Source organism: Nipponia nippon, unplaced genomic scaffold (genome assembly GCF_047370975.1).
Source record: "Nipponia nippon isolate SJK-2023a ecotype South Korea unplaced genomic scaffold, ASM4737097v1 scaffold_3, whole genome shotgun sequence".
In the NCBI taxonomy this organism is placed as follows: Eukaryota; Metazoa; Chordata; class Aves; order Pelecaniformes; family Threskiornithidae; genus Nipponia; species Nipponia nippon.
The window spans coordinates 80,786,866-80,802,917 of NW_028262347.1; the positions used below are offsets into that span (position 1 = coordinate 80,786,866).

The 16,052-nt window shown below is 40.6% G+C and overlaps 1 protein-coding gene across 3 annotated transcripts in view; it reads right to left on the bottom strand.

The window, feature by feature from the left end:
- The window catches only part of LOC104012517 (potassium voltage-gated channel subfamily KQT member 1), a 514,732-nt gene that overhangs the window by 193,343 nt on the left and 305,337 nt on the right, over positions 1-16,052 (bottom strand). For all 3 annotated transcript variants that reach the window (XM_087765111.1, XM_087765113.1, XM_087765112.1), the window contains exon 16: positions 13,651-13,712. In XM_087765111.1, the coding sequence (XP_087621237.1) occupies positions 13,651-13,712 (62 nt within the window). The remainder of the gene's footprint in view (positions 1-13,650; positions 13,713-16,052) is intronic.

Below are 16,052 nucleotides of genomic sequence, written 5' to 3' on the forward strand. Positions count from 1 at the left end.
CATACAGCGACAAGTTGTGCAAAGCATGTAAAGGCTGCAGCTGCTAAGCACCTTGAAAGTCAGTAACAAAACTAACATTAATAGGCAGCTCCTGGGAAGGCAGAGTAGGAGATTTAAAGACAGTTGATGTGTTTTGAGTTACTGCGAAAGAACATGGGCTTCTGCTGCCTCCTAGGGTATGTCCTCATGGCAGTGCCTGCTGCTTGGGAGATACCTGAACTGATGTTAAACTTCCTAACTGCAGTGCAGCTGGCAATGTACTTAGGGCAGCAGAGAGGCCAGGGTGCTCTAGTTTTCAGCATTTACTTGGCCTTTCAGCTGGCTTTTCTGCCTCCCCTGGACAGTGTGTAGCAATATATATCAGTGTCTGCTAGAGCTATTTACAATCAGTACAACTAGACTGTCTTAAAAAGCCTGACATTTTAAATACACACTATATATTTTATGTTCATCCTATTTCTCTTTTGAGTTTTGAGGCTTCAGGATTCCTACTTTTTACATGTACCTCCACAGCGAGGGCTAGAAACGAGCAATTTTAAGAATTCTCACATAATTGCATGTCTCCAGATACCGAAGCCTTAAGAAACATGCAGAGTAGTAGGAGACTTGTGATATTATTGCAGAGCTGATGGCCTGCAGTTTCACTCCTGAAGAGGCAGGGAAGCTGTATGAGCCAGATCCTGAATCCAGATGGAGATTTGATCAGACGTTTAACCTGACTGGGCAGCAGGCCGCATGGCCCTGTACTAGCCCACATTTTAAATGGCGCTGTTTTAGCCACTTTCCGTACGTGTTAAACTTGCTTTATGTGCCATTGCTGTATGCTTCACCTTTTGAAAAAAACAGTCCTTTTTATGTCAGTTATATCCTCCTATTTTTGTCAGCATTTTTCACAAGAGAAAATACGACAGAATTTTCAGTGCTTCTAGTCAGGCTTTGAAAACACCAAGGCCCAAAACACTGCCATGTTCCACATGTGGACTTCAACTGTGGGCTGCAGGTCTCAGAAACAAACACAGACCTGCCAATTTGGTACTTAATGATGCCCCTTAAACATGAGCAAAGCCTGCCAGCACATTTTTAGTGATTATTTCTTCATCAACATGCTATACGACACTACTAGAGAAGTGTGCTAGGCCCACAGTAGAGATGTGGTTGGGTGCTGCAGTGCCTAAACAACCTCCTCAGGTCCCCTCCAAGCTGAATGATCCTGTGATCCCAAGATATTTTATGGCACCACAACCACAGAATTGAGAACACTGGCTATGACTTGATGCAATGGGAGATAGTTTACTTCACGGCCAGAGACAGGCATTTTAAGTTCAAGGAAAGATTAAAGGAGAGATGTTTAGGATCCCTTAGTCCACAGAAAGGCATTGGACTCTTAATGCAGTATTTGAGGCTGTGAGGAATACCTCTAGATGCTGAGTGATATACTTCTAGATAAGGTATTTATACATCTCTCTGTAGATAGCATCTGAGTACCTTACAGTAAATGAAGTAGCAAAGTATTGTTTTATAGATGGGGAGACTATGTCTTGTTTGCATTTGCACTGAGGTTCTCTGGCAGAGCACCTCGGGTTTCTGAAGCCGGAGCTCAGTGAGGGAGCCAACAGACCATGCTTCCTTTCTTTCAGTCTATTCACAGTCATAACCATCCCACACAAAGCCATTTTAACCTGCAGAAAAACACTTGCTGATAATGAAGAAAGCACAGTTCTTCAATTACAAGATCATGAATAAATCCCTAGATAAACTGCTTAGTGATTTAGTATTATTTAATTGTATTCTGACGTTGCATAAAAATGCATTCAAGGATCAAGCTTGTAATAAACTAAGAGCTGTACCTGCATGACCAGAAGAGATCCGAGGTACTCTACACCACCTCATCTCCTCAGACTCAGAACCCAGTCCCCTTCTCCTGGTCTCAAAGGACTGCAGGGTGTAACAGACACATTGTTAACGTGTTTTACTAAAACACCCCTGACCACAGCGCTGAAATCATATCCAAACTTCTAAACAAGAAAAATATAAGTATAATTTATCAACTTTATTTACTAGTAGGAAAAGTAATTACATTGTAGAAGTGAGTATGTATTATTCATCTGCTCCCTATTTTCCTGCTACATAAAATTTAAAGCTATGTGTTGCAAATAACAACCTGGTGGTAAATATAGGGAGAAAAGAGTTTCTCAGTTTCTTGACATTTTATCTTTCTCCCTTACCTCATAAGCCTTTATATGAAGTCCTTTACATGAATTTACTGTTGAGTGAAAATTTTCTTCCCTAGATACAGCCAACATGTCAGGGCAAGTCGCCACACTACTCCAGTAGTTTTTTTTTCTTTTACAGAGCTGTGTCATCCTGTAACTTGCCTTGTACAGCAGGATTGTTCATACTGCATATTATATATAATCCACTGCAAACAGCCAGAGACTAGTTATACCAATTTAGACTCAATTTATTCTTCTAGTCCATCCCTTAGCATCTGACACTGGCCAGCAGCAGCAGCAGAATAGCTCCAGGACTAAACAGATGTTTGCTTTGACTCAGCATCGCAATTCTTGCATGAAACATAAATCCAACTGTTAGTCCGGTAACCATTTCAAGCATATAAATCTGGGTTTTTCCAATATACTTGCCCTGATCAAGAGGTATCAGAGGTCAATATTACACGGCATTCAAATAATATTAAAACTGCCCTTTAAATTACTGATCTGAAAAATGTGGTAGTGAAATAACCACAGTAACTCTGAAGTAAGGAGTACTAGAGGAAAATTACTCTTTTTCCTATAGGAAAATTTCTCTGTGTTCTCTGTGAATTCTTCATGAAGCTGGAATGTCTTTCATTCAGAAACAGAAGGAAATAATAACGATTTTAAACAAATGAATTAGAAATAAATCAGTTCAACTGAAATGCTCAGAAAAATCAGAGTATTTCACCCCAATTCTGATTTTCAGAAAGTCGCTCTGAAGTGGAAAATTGGAAATACTTTCTTTCAGTATATGATTTCAAATACAGTTCCATAGAATGTGACACCTTTTCAAAAAATGTTCCATTGGAAACAAATTGTCATTTTCAGATGGAAAAACATGCCAAAGGAAAATTCTCAACTTGTCTGTAGGGAGGGCAGCACTTGCAGCATACAGCCATAACCAAGAACAGCTACAAAATCTGTTTTTGAAAATAGCTTTCTAAATTAAATTTTTTAACATCGGCAACAATTGAAGGTCATAAAAACTGTTCAAATGAAATTTATTTCTATCAGAAAATAACAATTTTTAAGAAGCTGTTCATAAGAAAAAACAGGTTTAATGAATTTATAATTTTAATTTTTTTTTATTTGAACAGGATAGAAGAATTGTTGAAATACTCCATTTTCACATTTTTAAACGAAGGCATTTTTTGGGGGGGACCAGGATGACTGATCATTTAAAACTTTATGTTAATTTAGAATAGCCTATTAAAAATTATAAAAGGTAGAAGCAAAATACTTATAGCCAGTCTGACTTCTGTTATTCTTTGGAAGTTCAGGTCAAAGCTCTATGTGGGAGGAGTTGACTTTTTATTAAAAAAAAATTGTCAAGATCTCCAAAATACTCTTAAGGCAAAACCATATTTTTTACCCAGCAATAGTAAATAAATTGCTTCATTGCTTCATAAGCAACAGAACTAACAGAGCTTTGTTTCCTATACATTTGTGGCCGGACTCTCTGGCACCTGAGAAGAGCCATGCTCACACTGCAGTCTTTTCTTCTGGGAGCAGGGGGATTAACAGAGTGTCTGTCCTCTACCCAGGCACTAATTTTCTCTAAAAGTTACAGGAAATCAACATCTCTAAGCTCATGACCTCTTTCTCAATTTTGGTTAAAACCAGTTGTGATGCTTAGAAGGTTTTGGTGGAGAACAGGAAGAGATGGACAGGCTCCCTCAACCACAACCTTTGTGGTCAATGCTGCTATTTCCAGGACCTTTTCCCTGCAGGAAACAGCCCGGCTGCATCCATATGGATTAGATTTCCAACATCGCAACAGCCTGTGAAAGATTCCCTTCCCCAAAGGCTCTGTTATTTACCACCAGCCCTAAATCACTTTACTGTTTCTGTCTTTGTTGGTATTCACAGTCAATCTGTGTGCTCTCCTCAAGGAGCATTACTGTAGAGTAGTACATCTTCTGCAAGTGACTCTCCTTGTTTCTTATTAAACGTAAGGTAGCTGCAAACTGATTTCAGGCTGCTATGCAGCATATGTCCATGAGTCCCTGCCTCCCCTAGCCCCAGCATGCTCCAAGGTGTCACAGGCAGTGTTTGCTGGGTGGTTTTGGTTCCACCAGAAGAGTTTCAGCCAAGAGCAGAAAAGCAACTAGATTACACCAATTGCCTACTCACAGCAATCCTTGAGTCTGCTATAAATGAGATCAAACTATTCAAGCTGGACCCTAATCAACAGTCAGTGCAATCACTGGGGAGCAGACTGCCATCTGCATGCTCATTTATTGGGCTTTGGAACTATTTAACGTTTGATTTATGGTGGTGAATTGCATCCTGGCAAACGTTCACTATGTAATACTCTTTGCTCCCTCATCCATTAAAAATCAGGGCCTGATCCATGTGAAAGCCTCCTGCTGAGTTCACTATGTTTTGGATCAGGCCTCTGGGTCTCAAGACTGGCAGATAATATTCCATTTCTGTCCAATTTTCTTGCTCAAATTTAGAAGAAGCTCAAGTGTTTTCCATCAACTTTTTTATGTTTACTTTTGGGAGAATCTTCACAGTGGGTCAAGTTACTGTGATATAGAAAGGATGACCCACACTGACATATAAATTTTCCAAAAAATTTCAGCCTGAGGCAGACATCTGCCTTGGAGAATTTCAGACCAGATGGCTAAAGTTTGGCAAAGAAGTAAGCAACTGAAAATAGAGCTCTATAACGGAAAGTGGTGTACAACCTTAATAACAGGAGGGTGCTACCGAGTACCGCATATGATAAGGCTCCATAACAAGAACCATAAGAGAAGAATTCAAGCAGGATTATTTCAGATATGCTTCAGAATATATGATCTATCTCTTCTTCCCCTTGGCTTGAAAGGTATATCAGAGTTAGCTCTTATTTTTGCCTGATCCTTCAGACATTACCATCACAACCAGGCAGCTCAAAACCAGCCTTTCCCTCTCGATCATATTATCATAGAATCATAGAATCATAGAAGTCCTGAGTTGGAAGGGACCCACAAGAATCATTGAGTCCAACTCCTGTCCCTGCATAGGACAACCCCAAAATTCACACCATATGTCTGAGGGAGTTGTCCAAATGCTTCCTGAACGTTGTCAGGCTTGGCACCATGACTGCCTCCCAGGGGAGCCTGTTCCAGTGCTCCACCACCCTTTGGGTGAAGAACCTTTTCCTAATATCCAACCTAAACCTCCCCTGGCATATCTTCCTACTGTTCCCTGGGGTCCTGTCATTGGTCATCAGGGAGAAGAGATCAGCGCCTGCCCCTCCTCTTCTGCTTGTGAGGAAGCTGTAGGCCGCAATGAGGTCTCCCCTCAGTCTCCTCTTCTCCAGGCTGAACAGACCAAGTGACTTCAGCCACTCCTCGTACAGCTTCTCCACTAAACTCTTCATCATCTTCATGGATCTCCTCTGGACACTCTCTAGTAGCTTTGTATCCTTTTTGTACTGTGGCGCCCAAAACTGCACACAGTGCTCAAGATGAGGCCGCACCAGTGCAGAGTAGAGCGGGACAATCCCCTCCCTCGACCGGCTAGCAATACAGTGTTTGATGCACCCCAGGACATGGTTGGTGCTCCTGGCTGCCAGGACACACTGTTGTCTCATGTTCAACTTGCCATCGATGAGAACCCCCAGATCCCTCTCTGTGGGGCTGCTCTCCAGCGTCCCGTTCCCCAGTCTGTATGTATATCCAGGGTTGCCATGTCCCAGGTGCAAAATCCGGCACTTGCCCTTGTTAAACTTCATATGGTTGGGGGTTTCCCAGCTCTTCAATTTGTCTAGATCTCTCTGCAGGGCCTCTCTCCTCCCAGTTCTGTGTCATTGGTAAACTTTGATAACAAACCTTCAAGTCCTGCATCCAAGTCATTTATGAAGATATTAAAGACCGCTGGCCCTAAGATGGATCCCTGCAGAACCCCGCTAGTGACTGGTTACCAGCCCGATGTAGCCCCATTTATTATAACCCTTTGAGCCCGACCTGTCAGCCAATTGCTCACCCATTGCATTATGAACAAGGTTTATATGAGAAGCATAAAACCATCCCAGACAGTCTAAAGAAGTCCAGGCTGTGATAGTTCCTCTCTGCATTGAGGAGTCAGCTAGAGAAGTAGAAAAGCTGTGCAGCTGAGATCTAAGCTGTTAAATCAGCATTACTTGGTTTTCAGATTAAAAACCCGTCCTGATGTTTCAGTACAAGAACACATGCACAACTTCAGTTCTACGGTACCTTAAATCCCCAGCAAACCACAAAGATTTACTTAGACATAATAGATGAAAAACACGATTTCACTCAGATGAATTGTGTCCCCATTTCTGCTTTCGCTTCATCTGTCAATTCACTTCTGTTGAGCACGATGTGAAGACATGAGCTGGAATGTTTTTTAAAGCCATGTAAGGAATTACATAGAATCTTAGAATCATAGAATTGTCAAGGTTGGAAAGGACCCTTAAGATCATCGAGTCCAACCGTTAACCTGTCACTGCCAAGTCCATCTATACCATGTCCTCGAGCACCACATCTATCCGTTCTTTAAATACCTCCACGGAAGGAGACTCAACCACTTCCCTGGGTAGCCTGTTCCAGTGCTTGACCACCCTTTCAGTGAAGAATTTTTTCCTAATATCTAACCTAAACCTCCCCTGGTGCAGCTTGAGGCCATTTCCTCTCATCCTATCACTCGTTACTAGGGAGAAGAGACCAACACCCACCTCGCTACAACCTCCTTTCAGGTACTTATAGAGAGCAATAAGGTCTCCCCTCAGCCTCCTCTTCTCCAGGCTAAACAACGCCAGTTCCCTCAGCCGCTCCTCATAAGACTTGTGCTCTAGACCCTTCACCAACTTCGTTGCCCTCCTCTGGACACGCTCCAGCACCTCAGTGTCCTTCTTGTAGTGAGGGGCCCAAAACTGAACACAGTACTCGAGGTGCGGCCTCACCAGTGCCGAGTACAGGGGCACGATCACCTCCCTGGTCCTGCTGGCCACACTATTCCTGATACAAGCCAGGATGCCATTGGCCCTCTTGGCCACCTGAGCACCCTGCTGGCTCATGTTCAGCCAGCTGTCGACCAACACCCCCAGGTCCTTTTCTGCCAGGCAGCTCTCCAGCCACTCCTCCCCAGGCCTGTAGCGTTGCATGGGGTTGTTGTGACCCAAGTGCAGGACTCGGCACTTAGCCTTGTTGAACCTCATGCAGTTGGCCCCGGCCCAACGATCCAGCCTGTCCAGGTCCCTCTGCAGGGCCTTCCTATCCTCCAGCAGATCGACACTTCCACCCAACTTGGTGTCATCTGCAAACTTACTGAGGGTGCACTCGATCCCCTCATCCAGATCATCAATGAAGATGTTGAACAGGACCAGCCCCAGTACTGAGCCCTGGGGAACACCACTCGTGACTGGCCGCCAACTGGATTTGACTCCATTCACCACCACTCTCTGGGCTCGGCTGTCCAGCCAGTTTTTAACCCAGCATAGAGTTCACCCATCCAAGCCATGTGCAGCCAGCTTCTCCAGGAGAATGCTGTGGGAGACAGTGTCAAAGTCCTTACTAAAGTCCAAATAGATAACATCCACAGCCTTCCCCTCAACCACTAAGCGGGTCACCTTGTCATAGAAGGAGACCAGGTTAGTGAAACAGGATCTCCCTTTCATAAACCCATGCTGGCTGGGCCTGATCCCTCGGTTGTCCCGCACTTGCTGCATAATGGCACTCAAGATGATCTGCTCCATGACCTTCCCCGGCACCGAGGTCAGGCTGACAGGCCTGTAGTTCCCCGAATCCTCCTTCTGACCCTTCTTGTAGAGGGGCGTCACGTTTGCTAGCTTCCAGTCATCTGGTACCTCCCCGGTTGACCAGGACTGCTGATAAATAATGGAGAGTGGCGTGGCCAGCTCCTCTGCCAGCTCCCTCAGTATCCTCGGGTGGATCCCATCTGGCCCCATGGACTTGTGCGCATCCAGGTGGAGGAGCAGGTCAGTGACTGCCACCTCTTCAACAACTGGGACTTCACTCTGCATCCTATTTGCTGCAATTTACACCTGCGTAAATCCTGAGTAACTCCACTGGCATAAATGGACACACAATTTGGCTTGAAGCATCAGGCTTTTTTTTTTTTTTAATTAGGCAACAGCTTAAAAATAGAAATCTGATGACTTCATGGCTGTGGTGCAGAATCAATGGATTTGGGGTGGACTGCTCTGGAGTAAATGAGATCAGGCTTTGACTGTGTTTACTGGCATCCCATTCCAAATACACATTCATAGCATCTGTCCCTGTGAACCTCCTGTCCAGCTCCTTGAACTGAACATGGCATGCTCCAAGAACACATACAACAAGCAATGCACCTTCTTCACAAGACATATAGTAGTAACTGCAAGTCACATTAGCTATGTTAATTATTGACTCACACACATTTGTGTTCAGATGCAAAAATCAGCAGTGTTCATGCATGTTTGCAAAACAGAGAGGGCCAGAATGAAACGTATTTTCTATTTACAAGAAGGAACGGCAATGCAACTTGGGTAGCTACTTTTCAGAGCTATCAGCCTGTTTTAGTAGCTAAGAAAATCCACATAAAGCCCATTTGCAAAAAGCCTTCTGCAAAGCTTTATATTATGGAATGACTCAATTTTTAAGGAACTGGGGGCAAACAACCCACAAACACCTTAGTGCCAAAATATGTTTTTGTTAGCAAATGCATTTGTTGGGTTTATTTCAGACATATTCTTAAAACCTCAAAAATGTAGCATGCTCATTTTGCATCTGACTCATTGTGCATCAATTTTCAGCTTCTTCCTTTTTTTTTTTTTTTTTTTTTTTAATGCAGTTCAGTTATGCCTATCACCCCACCCACAAATTAGGGGTTTATAATGGAAATTCTGACAGGGCCTCCACTATGGTGGTGCTTGCAGGCACTGTCATGATAAATAATTTACTATTTAATGACTTCTGATGTAATCACAGCAGGAGTCAGATTCACTAACATCCATATCTCCATTGTTATCCAGGAGGAATAAGATGGTAGGGAAACACCACTCTTCTCTGAGCCCATCTTTTTAGCTCCCAACTTTAAAACGAGTGTTTAAATTGGTAAAGAGAGTTTACCACCACAGTCCAACCTCTACATTTGTTTATGTTGGACGACACTTTTGTTCTGCCTTGCATTACTCAGATGGATAAAGCTCAGAAGGGTTCTGCTTTACTGCCCTGTTTTCTCTTAGTGTTTCTGCATTTTTTAAATGCTACCAAATGGTTGCTTTTGGCTCCCAGCATTATCACATGTTGTCTATAAGTATGGAAATAGTTATGGTAATATGGACGTAAATCATAACTGTAAATACCACATAAAGAAGACTGCCATATAATTATAAAAATACCTAATAGATTTCTTTTTCAAAGACAACACAGCTGTCCCTTCTAACCTTTCATTTGTAGATTCTTTTCTCTCCTGTTTTTATTTATAGGTTGCCGTGCAGTTTGACATAGCACACCATGATTTTTGTTTCTAATTTTGAAAAGAAAAGAAATAGAAAGAATACTCATTTCATCATAAAGAAGCATTAGTTTACAATTTTGAAAAGAAACTAACGCCAGCTCTAGAGCATCATCTTGGAACCAACCTCCCTCTTAATACATTTCAAAAGAATCTGTCAATGGTTACATACCGCAATTTAAAATTAAACCCTGCCATCGAACTAAAGAAAGGGTCGGCCAAATGGCACATATCACATGTTGGGAAAGAAGCCCCATTCTTTCTCTAAACATCTCAGTGTTTTTTATGAAAAGAACCACACTAGGTTATTATGCTGACCACAACAAAATAAGATTTGTATACCCTACTCAGGGAAAAAACAGGTTGAAAAGTGTTATGGGTAAACTTACACTATGCAACATGCCATGTTAATGACAGAAGTAAAGCCTTACACAGCACTAAAGTTGCCAAAAAGGGTTTTACATATTGTCTGGAAGCTGCCACCATGCATTTTATCCCTTTCTAGTCAGCTTTGCAATGCTTAAAAGTGAAGTTATACAAGTGTATTTCAACTCTGCTTTATGCTGGATTCACATGGTGCTTCATCGTACACAAACTTGTTCTTACCTCTTCCTTGTTACCTTAAACTTACATACAGAGCCTGGGTGGTCACAAAAGAGAGGCTGCAGACAACGCTGCTCATGCCACATGAATGGAAGGCTGTTATCTTTGAATCTTTGAAACATTTTTGCCTCTAAGGTTTTATCTATCACTAAGCAACTACTTCAGAGATCTGTGCCTATGCCCTTCTACACAGCAAATCCCACATTTTAACTCAAATAGTAGCAAACCTCTCAAAGGAATGAAGTTCATCTTAACCATCAGAAATGTATGTTTCTCTCTCCCTCCCTCTCTCTAAATTTATAAAAAGGGTAATTATGGCTTTATGCAGAACAACACACAGCTCTGAATGGGTGAATTACATTCCGATTCCCTTTCGGAGAAACAACTAAAACAAATGAACTGGAAAATGCTGGTGGGAAAGATCAGTCTAGGCTAGAGGTGTACTAATAGCTTATTGATACAGATTTTTAAGCAGATGAAACGTTCAAATCTGTCCTGCACTTTTATCAGTCTACACCAACTGGTCTTTGTCCAAAAATGTGTCATTTTATCAGATGTGTCACTCAGTTGGGAGGCTGCCATGACTATACTGGGTGACTGAATGTCAAAATAATTTCTCCAGGGGGAAGAGTTCCCAAAGGTTTTCTAGTTCCAATGGGGTGATCATTTTTCACCACCAGCTGGAGCCTGATGTCAGACATGCCCTTGCTTCATTTATTCTCCTCAGAGGTTGAAACCCAGCTTGTCCTTCCTGACTCCAATATTGTTTCACATTTGGGCACACAGCAGCTACTACACAGTGAACTATTAAAGCAGGAGAGCCCATGAGACATGGGAAAATAGTTTAGGGGAAGCTGTTTGACAGCAGGATGCGGTTGTTTCTATTGTCCTATTAAAATAGAGATATCTGGGAAGCTTAACTTTGTTTTCACTATGTAAACATATGTATTTTACACTAATGTGCCAAAAAGATGCAAATAAATAAATAAAAAAAAAACAAACCAACAAACCCACACCACCAAAACCCCAAACAAACAAACACAACAAATGTTTGCCCCTTTTTGTACACTGTGTCTACTTTCTTAGGAGGAATATGAGAATGAAGCCCTGTACACCTAAAAGAACGTTAACTTGTACTGAAAGAACAAATGCCCTGGGTTCCATTAGACTCTTGGCATTTTATTTTACATTTGTAGTTTGGTCTGAGAACAAAAAGGAAGCTGCAATGACTGAACGTCTTTTATAGAGTCATCTTATGAAAATATCTCAACATATTTTTATTCCCTTCTATTTGTTTTCTCCAGAACAATAAGTAGAGAGATAGAAATCACCAGTTCCCATACAATACGTGGTCAGTTAAAGCACTACGGTTTAATTCTTCAAACAAAATAGCAGCTAGTTCTTGCCCACACTAATGGTTTGAGCTTGTGCCAACTATATTTAGATCATGCTGAAATGAAGTTAAGATGGCTATACCATTGGGATTTTTTTAACTTGCATGACTGTTGTTCTGAGAACATTGTTGTGAATCCCCGCTACAGACTGGTTACCACATGCTTACAATAGACATTTAACATGAGAAGGCGAAACCATATGGCTTCATCACCTCTAAGCATTTACACTGAGGCAGTATTATTGATGAAAATGATCACCTTTTTGAATCAGCTAGTGTTCAGTTTTCTAGCAGGTTTAAGCTGTAAAGGCAGAGCATAAGCAGATATCTGCAACAGAAATCATTCTCTGCAGCATTTACTGCATACACTGGCATCTCCTGTAATGTTCCTCTCCTTACACCAAGACACCTCTGCAGTACTCTAATTAAGGCTTTGAAAGAAAAAGTTATCAAATCCACAGCATATTGTGCTAAAGCTGGACCAATGCCAGACACATTAATAACTTTCCAACCTCTTTTCTTCATAAATGTGGAGCAGTCAGGAGACCACGAACAACTGCTTCCAGAAGTATTTAAAATACTAGAAATATATGTATTATATATATTTCTTTTATAATATTACATATATATTTCTCTATAGATAATATTGCTAAATTTGCAAATCTGTATCGTGTGTTTCTCTATATATGCATATTCAAGAAATCTGAAAGAACTAGTGGTGTGAATTTACAGAATATATAGAGGCTAGAGAGCAATATATCTCTTTTAAAGTGACTTAAGGTGATCTGAATGAAAGCCGTTTTCACTTTGAATGAGTGTGTCCACACAAGGACATTGCACTTTAAAAGTTAACTCAGATAATTTATCTTTATCTGTGAAGCTGATTCTCTGACACTGTCCAAGAAAGCTAAAAGTCAAAGAAAATCTGTCCTTTGACATCACAGCATCACAAGTTTCCGATGTAGTCCTAGCAATGATCATTAGATATTAGGCAAGAGAGAGAGGAATTACATTTGTTTAATTTCAATTGCTGCTTTTTGGCAAGATGTAGTTCTTCTTAAGAATAATGAAAAGCTTCCTTCCTCTTTCCTTCTCACCTCACTTCCCCAGAAAAAAGTGAAAAGAAAATTTGCATGACAAATTTGAGTAAGACAAGGATACAAATAAGCAATGGATATATTAAATTCAAATAGACTTTTGTCTCAGCTGTCACATCATGCCACATACCAAAGCTACCACACTGCTAAAAGCACACTGTTCTAGGGACATCAGTTTTTAGGGGTAGATAAGAGAGCTGACTAAAAAAAATAGATTCCTAGTTTTAAGCAAACTTGTATTTTGTTATCGCTTGAGTGGGAAAACCTCTTGAGGATGTTTGGAATAGGTCTAAAACAATAGAGACTCACTGAGCTTTGGCCTTTAGGCATACTTCTAAGTAACTCTAATTAATAACAAAGATTAACATATTCTTGGAGAGAAGACAGTGGGGGAGGGGCAGGATTGATGCAAAGATAACTGCACAGGCGAAAAAATGCAGTAAACATTAAAGAGCCTCAAGATTATTAACAAGATATCAAGTGTTGCTATTTACAAAGACTCCTGATACTAACCTTTCTGTTTAACTCACCAATTCTTGTATGACATACACCTTGTCAGTTCACAGTACTTATCTACAAGATATGTGATCTGGCTTCAACATGAAAGTAGTCCCTTTTAAAATCAAGAATAAAATTTGTATGGCAGGTAAATGGTTAATACTGAACAACATGCACATGATACTTCAACAACTCCCTTACAAAAATTAGGATATTATTCTTTATTATGGTGCCCTGTAATTCTAAAGTAAATCATGCCAAGATACTATCTTGCACGTCTGTATATCAGATATCATTACTCAGAAAAAAAAAAGAAAAGCTTTCATGCACTTACCTTCTCCTCTAGCCGGATCAGTCTGGCTCCTACAGTATAGTATCCTTTGTCTACACCTTTTTCTAAATAAAGAAGAATAAAAATGTGACATTCATTAGGTGGAGAACAAATTCAAACTAAGGATGATATCAATGGTATTTAAAGCAAAAAAGAAGCTGGTAATAGTAGGGTAGTATAAATAACATGAACATAACAGGGAAGAATTTCTTCATGGTGTACAGAAGTGAAAAAGGGTAGTTGGAGAGAAGGGAATTAGTTTGTCTAACTGACAAGATTAAATTAGTCAAAAGGGCAACTTGGACCTTGGTAGAGGTAGTCTGTGGACACGAAGGACTACAGACAGTGTCTGAGGTACTTGAGTCCTTGTTTAATTATCTCTATTAATTGCATGTAGTTAGATGGAATAGGCATGCTCCCTTGGCATACCCCCCATTTTGACTATCATTGACATGAGCAATTTGTACATTTCTTTGTATACATAAAGAAATCAGAATAGTTTTCAGCTGAGGTTGTAGATGTAGGAGGCAGCACTATCCAGGAGTTCAAGGGCTGGAGTGGCAGAGATCTATCTTCTCTCTGCAAACGACTGACACTGGGAAAAGCCCTTGCATCTCCATCCTCATTTTCCCTCCTAGCCTTCATGAGACCTGGTTATTAAAGCCTAGTTATGCAATTTGTTTCACACACACACTGCAAATGGTGGGATTGGGAGCCAAGATTGAAAATGGTGTAAAGTGGGGTCTATTCTTTGTGTTTACATGGCCAATCGCAAAGGAATGCCATAGTTTAGGGGTGTTATTTCACAGGGAATGAAGCACAAAACCACATATATTCTGAGCTGGGAGAAAATATTCACAAGAAAAAAACCCAATCCCCAATAATAAAGTAACTTAGAAGCCTATTTCAATGGAAGTTGGACACATTTTTCTCTACTGAACTATATTTCCAGTACTGGGCTGGAGTAATTACTCCTGTTTGTTCCATAAATTATTCCACTTTTATGAGTGGTTGAGCTTTGGTTTTAAAGCTATTTAAGTCCATTTTGTGTAGGGCATGAGCACAATGTGAAGGGCTTATTGGAGGCAGACTGAGATGTGAATTTACAGTGCATCAGTGTCCACCATAACTGCCTGCATGTGTGCTCATTCTGCAGGGAACTCTCATTCTTGCATTTCTCAGTGAATGGTACTTGCTTTACCATTACCATTAGCAGTGTATACGTTTGCTAATGTGATATGTTTACTGATATATTTGCACCAAAGTTCATCTCAAGGTAACTTGTACTGTATGCACCACAACCTTCAGTGAAAAGCAATGCTGGCAAGAGTACTCTTCTTGCTTTCCTTCTGCTCTACAAACCACCTAGAATATTAAAAAGGTCATGGACCCTTGGCAGCTCTGCGCAGGCATTAGAAAGGAGAAGTGTTTCATCAGAGAACCTACAGGGGTAAATACCATAAGGACAGAAAATTCAAAGATTGTTCAAGGACACTGTGTGGGGACAGAAAATAAACTATACAGCTTGGCTCATACATGTGTGCTGTTCATCATTCCTTAGTTCACAGCCACAGAAACCTCTTAAAATATAAGTGGCTGAGGCTCAAGTTTATGTATTCATCTCTGCCTAAAATGAAATAATTGACTCTGCAGTCTACTTTCTAGTTAGTAAATCTGTAGACACTTACCATCTTTCAAAGTATACACCAGAAAAAACATACCTTTAAGGATTTCTAAATTGGGATGTGATTTGAACAACAGTGGGTAGGTAGTGTTTTTGTTTAGGTCTAAAACCAAAAAGCCCCCCAAACCTGGAGAAATATTCCAATAAGCTTATTTTTTTTAAAAGAATAATTTCCTCACCAGCTCTAATTACATCCTTCATATAATCACCAAGACATCCCAGAACAACTAAACCAAGTTAATCATGTTTCCTATTTTAGTTTTTCTCAAATGTGGTGTGGAACAGAAAACAAGAAAATAGGAAGCAGATAAGCAGTAAGAAGCTGTTTTGTGGCATGTGGCACTCCTATCAGATGAAGTGAAAAGAATGATATACATGCATGTAGCTGTGTCATGGCATGTAGGCTGTATAAGTCACAAAAGGGCGTGGTCTTTCCCATTTCTTTTTAGCTTCCATTCATATCAGCATTCAGCTCTAATTTACAAGCATTTTCCTCTAATAAAGGCCATCTTTGAAAGTGAATGGGGTGTGTATACAATGTGCAGAGCATTGTGGTAAGAAGGGTGGACAGAAGTTTAGATAACATTGCTGTAGTACATTTGATTTCTATCTCATGTTTATGCTTTCTCCCTCAAGTCTTTTCAAGATATATGATTTTAGATTTCCTACATTAGATTATTTGCTTTTACATAGTTGAAAAGATTGCATGGCTAACTATAAA